The sequence below is a fragment of the Hippocampus guttulatus genome, chromosome 18 (assembly GCF_054856545.1).
Source record: "Hippocampus guttulatus isolate MCC_2025c chromosome 18, RoL_Hgut_1.0, whole genome shotgun sequence".
Taxonomy (NCBI): domain Eukaryota; kingdom Metazoa; phylum Chordata; class Actinopteri; order Syngnathiformes; family Syngnathidae; genus Hippocampus; species Hippocampus guttulatus.
The window spans coordinates 10,102,776-10,110,462 of NC_141278.1; the positions used below are offsets into that span (position 1 = coordinate 10,102,776).

General features: G+C 51.3%; 1 protein-coding gene across 4 annotated transcripts; it reads left to right on the top strand.

The window, feature by feature from the left end:
• Positions 1-33: 33 nt before the first annotated feature.
• Positions 34-6,572, top strand: rfx5 (regulatory factor X, 5). 4 transcript variants are annotated; one of them, XM_086137383.1, is made up of 10 exons: positions 131-1,383; positions 1,472-1,505; positions 2,047-2,129; positions 2,208-2,330; positions 2,402-2,518; positions 2,652-2,730; positions 2,831-3,029; positions 3,096-3,175; positions 3,239-3,367; positions 4,197-6,572. In XM_086137383.1, exons 1-10 carry the CDS (start codon positions 1,268-1,270, stop codon positions 5,127-5,129), a joined length of 1,893 nt encoding a protein of 630 aa, XP_085993509.1. In that variant the 5' UTR covers positions 131-1,267; the 3' UTR covers positions 5,130-6,572. The 4 variants fall into 4 exon arrangements, with proteins under 4 accessions (XP_085993508.1, XP_085993507.1, XP_085993509.1 ...); XM_086137384.1 differs by having other exon boundaries at positions 3,242-3,367; XM_086137382.1 differs by adding an exon at positions 34-117 and having other exon boundaries at positions 1,232-1,383; positions 2,047-2,330; positions 3,096-3,367.
• The last annotated feature ends 1,115 nt before the right edge of the window (positions 6,573-7,687 follow it).

Below are 7,687 nucleotides of genomic sequence, written 5' to 3' on the forward strand. Positions count from 1 at the left end.
AAGATTGGCGCCCGCCCTCCAATGGCAATGGACGTTCGCTTTGTAGTCAGGCAGACATAACAGAGTCGTCCAATCACAAAAAAATCTCAAGGGCTTTTTTGCTGTATCTTGGCTCAGGTACTTTCCTTTTCTTTTTTAAAATGCCAACTCTAATGTTCGTCATATGTGCTGTCATCATTTAGCGACACGAGTCATTATCCGATTTTGGGATTTATTTCCCAATAATATAGTATCGAAAAACAAGCGTAGGGCTCGCTTCGCCGCTTGCTAGCTGATGCTATTTAATAGCTACGCGCTGGGCTTGCATTGTTAGCCCGAGACAAACGTTGGCATTGTCGGTAATGTCCGGATGACATCGTGTTTTGACACTTTGTACGCGTGCTGGTGAGATTTAGGATGATGATGTGAATGACGATGATGATCACAAGTGTGTCCGTTCCGGTCCGCTAGCATGACGGCTAGACGCTTAGCTCGATGCTAACGAAGCCGACACATGGCGGCAGACAGAAAAGCAGCCTCGCGTCACCTCGCCTCCTCCACCCGGGGTCGAACCGTCTGGCCGGGCGGCGGAAGTTGCTCGGCGAGCGGGGACCAAAAATGCCGCAAAGTCGTGGCCTCAAACTAGTGAAACATTTGATCATTATTCATCATTACTTATGTGTTAATGGAACTAGTACAAATGTGTCCACATATGTCAAACAAGCAGCAGCACTATTCAATCAAATCTTGAAGTACATCACATTTGATCGTATTCACTGTTTAAAATATGAAAAGGGCAGCACGGCGACCTGATGGTTAGCACGTCTGCCTCATATTTCTGAGTTTTACGGTTCGAATCTGGCCGCCCTGTGGAGTTCACCATCTCCAAGTCATGAAAACACTTACTTAGGTTCACCTAAGGTGAACTTGTCCAGTTGGGAATGCTTGCTTATGACGCTGGTTGGCAACCAGTCTGTTGATTGTCAATATGTGCCCTAATATTTCACTGGCGACCAGTCCATTGTTTGACAGCAACCTGCCCTGACATTGGGTGGCGACCGTTCAGTTTGTCTACATGAAACTTAAGTGGTGACGAGCCCGGGGGGCGGTCAGCTGCCAGAGGCTCAAGCTCAGGCTCGTGAGGACAAACAAGTTCTGTTCGAAAGCCAGTTGATGATTTGTGAAGATATCCCGTTTGTGTCTTTTTCGACGAGTGAAGAGCAACTTTGAGAGCCGTCCCACCTGTGTTTAGATGGTGCTCCCGAGCACCGCGTAGTCGGGGGTCCACATGTTGGAGGAGCAGCACCGGTGCCAGCCTGGCGGCGGCGAGGAAAGCAACTCGGATGCGCCAGACGGCGACACCGAGCCCAGCATGCTGCTGCAAAAGCTCAAGACAAACATCTCGTACGTCATATCGCCCGTCACCGGACAACATCAACAACAGACGGACGGCATCCAACAATCTCACGTTGTGTTTTGTCTTCTGTTGCAGGAAGAGTGTTCAAACCAAAGTGGACCAGATCCTGGTGAGAACCATATCGGCATAAACATTTGATAATTGTTTTCCCAAGTTAAAGTGTTGTCTTGTATTATTTTGTCATTTTTTTGTTAACTTTTCTTTTGATGGCGGCGCGGACACCCGCAGCGGCTCCTCTTGTTTTATGTTGAAAGCGAAGAAATTTCATCTGTGCTGTATGTTACCCATACAGTACATTTGACAATAAAGTTGTATTCAATCCAATTCAATAAAGCAGATGTTTGCAAGATAATTATTTTTTTGACTAAACACAAAGTGAATCGAACTCGAAATGAATTTCAACCTAAAGAATGGAAATCAAATTGTAACATAAGGAAACAATCCTGAATCAAAATGTAATTGAATTGGAATGAAAACCGATTCGAATTCCAACCTGAAGTGTCCGCAAGGACAATTAATCCGCCTGAGATTTAACATGGACATACTGTAGTGGTACCTGCTCGTGTCCCGTTGCCATGACAACAACAAGACTCGCAACTCCCTTAGCACGTTACCAATTGATGATGTCATGGTGTGTTCTTGTTCAACAGCAAGATGTTCAACGCTTCTCGGACAACGACAAGCTGTACCTGTACCTGCAGCTGCCGTCGGGCCTCGGCGCCGGCGACAAGAGGTCTGACACACCGCCGCTGCCGCGTCTTCTGGCCCACCCCTCAAAAAACACCCCATCTAACTCGGCGTGCGGTTGTAGCGGCGGAGGGGACAGTTTGTTCAACACGTCTGAACAACTTCACACCTGCAACTGGATCCGCAGCCACCTCGAGGAGCACTCCGACACGTGTCTGCCCAAGCAGGATGTCTACGAAACTTACAAGTGAGCGCACCGGCACGCACTCGCAGTCACCCGCCCTCCGCGCCGTCTGGTTATCCGATGCCCTTTTTCAGGCGCTACTGCGAGAACCTGCAGCATCGTCCGTTGAGCGCCGCCAACTTTGGGAAAATCATCCGAGACATTTTCCCCAACATTAAAGCCCGACGGCTCGGAGGGCGAGGCCAGTCCAAATATCCTGCCGTAGAGCGTTGCCATGGAGACGCAATACGCCACAGGCGGCCGCCGTGCCTCCTTTTGCGACCTCGTGCATGGTGTGAACGTGTCAAGTGTGGCGTAAGCTTTCCCTAACTGCTGAGGCGGCACATACTGCTACAGCGGAATCCGGAGGAAGACCGTCCTTAACATGCCCCTGCTGCCCAACCTCGACCTCAAGAGCGACCCGGTACACACGTGCACACCAGCGTGAGCACACGTTATGCGCACACACAGCAGGCCGATCCCATCTCCATCTATCCCCGCGTCCTTCTTTTCCTCGCCCTCAGGCCGAGTTGACGGAGTTGGTGCAGACGTATAAGCAAGAAGTGACGGAGGCGGCGTGCGAGCTGATCTGCGATTGGGCACAGAAGATCCTGAAGCGTTCCTTCGACACCGTGGTGGAGATTGCTCGCTACCTCATCCAGGAGCACATCGTCAACCCGCGATGCAGTCAAGCCGAGCTGGTGGCGTCTGCGGCTCTAGCAGGTGCACGTGTGCGCGTCCGCGAGCGTGCGCGTGTGTGAAGCTCACCGTGTCTCCGCTGTGTTCCAGGAGGTCCCGCCAAGCCTCACAAGGTCATCAAGAAAACTCCCCTGTCCAAATGCGAGGGGGACGCCCCCGCGGACTCCAAGGTAGTCAAGCACCCGCCCGCCGGCTTCCCTGTGCCTTCGCTCACCAACTTCCCGTTTCCTCAGAAGGACTGCGTGGAAGCCACCTCCTCGTCCGCGTCGAAGCTGCTGGCCGCCGACAAGGCGGCGCCCTCGGCCAAGCCTCTGTCGCTGGAGGCTCCGCCCTCCCCCGCCGTCTCCTCGCTGCGGCCTGCGGTAGGTTGCCTGCAGCTCTCAGTCAAATCTTGGTTTTCGATTGATTTGGATTTTCAGATTTTCCTCATTTTTGCTTTGGATTTTTTATTTTTGTTTTACAAGCGCACACACGCACACACACACACAAACGAGGAGTGAAATGACTTTTGAAAAACGGTTCACGACAACTCTTCCAGTTCAGTTCGCATGTGTCGCGCACGCGGAACTCTTTGTTTTTGTTTAGCAGCAAGAGTGCTGCAGTAGCCAAGTAGCGCTAATGCTAAGCATCATTCGGCTGACAGCTGGATGCTCTTTTTGTACAATTTCATTGCTTGTTTGCGCACAATGAGTTCTGGAAACATTCGCCATGCTCGTCAGGAATTTGAAAAGACTGCCGACTGGCACCAAGTACCCGTTTTGAGTGACAGAACTGACAGCGAGACTAGTCGTTTTTTCCTTTGTGTGTAGTTTTTTTATTGTTTTCTGTATTTTTCTAATTTTGTGTATTCCTTTGTATTTTTTTTCAAGCTTCCAAATATTTTGTAATTTGTGATTTTTTTTGTCTTTTGTTTTTTTACTTTTAGTCTTTTCTGTTTTTGCTGTTATTTTATTTTTTTCTATTTTTTCTTATGATTCTGTTGGTATATTTCTGTATTAACACATGTACTGAGGCCTGCCCATCCAATGCTTGTATCTCAAATTTTTGCTCTCAAGTCAAAGCATAAAATCGGCCAAATGACAGCTCATTTTTCAGAAAACTTGTAAGTCGGGTTACTCGTATCTTAATGTGCCACTCTATAAAATGACGTGTGTGTGTGTGTGTGTGTGTGTGTGTGCGCATGTGGTGCAGGTGGAGGCATACATGAAGCAGCTTCCCCGAATCCTCCCTCGTAGCTCCGTCCCAGACAAGACGCCACTGTCGGTGCGTTCGTCGCCGCCCTCGCTGGCGCCCAAAGACACTTCAGTCGCGGGTGGCGCTTCCGGGACGGGCGGACCGGCGAGTGGCGGCGGTGGCGTGAAGGTGATCGCTATGGCGACGCTGCCCCAGCAGCAGGGCGGCCCACTGCCTCTCATGATCGTTCCTCAGGGCTGTTTGTCCTACGAGCGAGAGAAAGCAACACCGCCCGCGTCCGTGCTACACAAAGCACGAGAGGGCGCCGCCAAGCGCCCCCCAGAGGCCACGACCGGCGCTTTGGCCGCCCCTCCGGTCAAACGGAAACGAGGGAGACCGAGGAAACCTCGCCCGGAGGACGCCTCGCCCCCGCCCGCCGCGCCGCCTCAACCGCCGCCCCCGGTGGCACCGCACGGCCCCGTAATCACATCGGTGACGGGCGGCGTCATCCAGAAGGCATCGTCGTCTACGTCGGCCTCACAGTCGGTGCTGGAGCTGGTGATCCGGGAGCCGCCGGGTCTGCTTCTGAGCGCGCTGCCCGCGCCGGCCCCCGCCGCCGCCCAACGGGGCCAGCCGGGAGGCGGCTGCCTGCCGGAGCCCGACTGCCACACCCGGCCACTGCTGCTCTTCCAGAGCGCGGGAAACGCTGGCTGGGAGCTGGCGGCATCTGGTCGCACGCCCATGGTGGAAGTCATCCAGAAGGCCCCCAGACCCGGCAACAACAACAACAACAACAAAAACAACAGCAACCTTCCGCTGACTCCTCCCAGAATGCAGCGTGAGTGCGGCCAAGTGGAACTCAAGCTCAGGCCGGTGGACAGCAACTCGGCGTCGTGTTCTTCTTCGTCTTCTGTGGCCAGAAAGGAGGAGGAGCCGGCGCACAGCCCTTAGAAGCCACCTCCCCTTTTACCTCAAAGCCCCGCCCCCTCACCCTACTTCCAGATTTGGCCACATGGGTGACCAATCGGGGGAATGAATGAAGCCTCGCCCTCATTGCACTCAACCTACACTGTGGTTCCTCCTCCATCCGTCCGTCTGTCGGACACACCCCCTCCGGAGCCCAAACAGGAAGTGGTGTTCCGGAGGGACCGACAGGAAGTTGACTTTCTACGGGTCAGAAACTGTTCCAGATTCTTTTTACTGACCTCTACGCTTTTGTGCGCTATGTCGTTCTTTTTGCTCCCACCGGTGTCTTCCACGCACGCCCGTGCGCGTGCGTGTGTGTACACGTGTGTCTACGTACGTGTGCGTGCATGTTTGTGAGTTGGTTTCCCTGTGGGTTTGCGTGTGCATGTTTGTGTAAGTGTATTTTCATGTCTGAGCGTGTTTTAGGGTCTGCGTGAGAATGTGCGTGTGCGTGCACATCACGACGCTCTCGTCATTTAAAGCGAGCCATCGCATGACCCGCAACCGTCCAGCCCGGTGGTCTCTCGAACCGCTGACATCTGGCTGGCGCGACGTCGTCGTCGGTGAGCGTCTCATTGGCGATGACGTCATTGTCCACAACGGTGAGCACAATGTTGAGCAAAATGTTCACATGCAGTAAATTATCTTGTTAGCGCGTTAGCTCACACATTTGTTTGCACTAACCCCACATTTATGGCACGTGATGATGAATACTCATCATAATAGTGAGCGTTGAGAGGGGATTTTCTGAAAAATGGTCTGGGGTTTCCACTGCAACGGTGGGGAGGTGGGAAGCGGAAACTCTTTTTGGGAAGACGAGCCGGACGTGAGAAGTCGGCGGGGACATCGACGACGCAAAGATCGGTAATCGGGTAGCGTGTGGATCGACCGTGCACACGCGCCATCTTGCACTTTCAGGCAGGAAGTAGAAGGGGGAGGCGATGTCACGTGCGTGGTGTTATCTTTTGACTGTTGCAGCGAGCGTTTCGAGTGTACGCGATGCTGCGCTGAGGCATTGTTGATAATCTCGTTCTGCCACAAGCTATTTTTTCTAAATGCTTTTTTTTTTGTGTGTGTGTGCTGCTATAATGTGTCCCGCATGGTTTACCTGTGAGGTTTTTTTTTTTTTTTTGTATTTGTGTTGTTTCCCTTTTGCACTTTATACTTGTTCTTTATTCTCGACGTGTTCTTTGAACCTCTGGTTGACGGCATGAAGCCGACCAAGTCGGTTGCAACTGTCAAATAGAAAAACAAGATGCCACTCTTGAGTGAAATGCACATTTTGCTTTCCTGGCGTGTCTTCGTCTTTCTTCATTTCTTTGTTGGACGTGAAGAGAACGTGGAAGTGGGCAGAAGTGACGGATCTATTTTCCTAAGCGGACCGTTCCAATTTAAAAAACTAAACATGTCATATGTTCACAGCCTGAATCTGGGTTGGATTCTTTTATTTTTATCTCACCCCCCCCCCCCCCATTTGTGTGTTGGGTGACCTGGAGTTGTTCCCCGTGGACTGGTCAGCAGTCAGTTGTTGAGCACGTGTGGACAGGGGCGTCGTACCAAAATTAGTGCTCGTCAACGAGGGTGGGGATTTCTGACCCATATTGTCCCAATGATACAAACGATAACCAATGGCAAGAACAATACGTCAGGTACTAGTCTGGTTTGGGAGTATGCCGTGCACACTCCCTGCCTCCTTTTTTTGAGGGGAGTGAGGTATTGACAGATATTTTACAGATTGCAAAAAATGGGGGGGAGCGAAAGAAAAATAGCCTCTGCGTGTCGACCAGGGTTCTCGAATGCTGTCTTGCATGTTTTCCTATCTCTCCCTCCTGGAACACAATCTCGCTCTTAATGATCCACCTTCTGTAGACTTTGCTGATTATCTGATCCTTTGAATCAGCAGAGAGACATGGAAAACAAGATTGAAAACCCTTGATGTAGACCACTAGCGTTAAACTCAAGGCCCGGGGGCCAAATCTGGCCCACCACATGATTTTATGTGGCCTGCGAAAGCAAATCAAACATGTCAACTTCCATGATGCTTGCAAAAATCTCGACCAAAATACATATTCTCATGCATAATAAATGAGAGCATTTCCTTCTTGCCAAAGCCCTCATTACAGTAACTCAAACAATAGCTGAATAAACCGTTGTTCTTGACTTCTTGATATGGTTTCAGTCATAACGGCCCTCCAAGGGAAATAGTAACTAAAATGTGGTCCGCGACGAAAATGGGTTTGACACCCCTGATGTAGACAGATTGGACTGCTCCCCCAGTCCGTTTTAGGACATGTATGGAACAATTGACGCAGCAAGCATTAGCACCCCGGGCCTCAGAAATCTGGGTTTGACACTCACTGTGTTGCCTTTGTCACATAGAAAAAAGAAAAAAACAAAACAGGGAAGGCTCCAGGATTTGTTTACCTTCCGGGGCTACAGGGTGCTTGATACATAGGGCGATGGGGGGGGGGGGGGGGGGGATTACCTGAGGCTACACAGATTTCCGCCCACTGTATAGCGCCATCCCTGATACGAAAATAAAT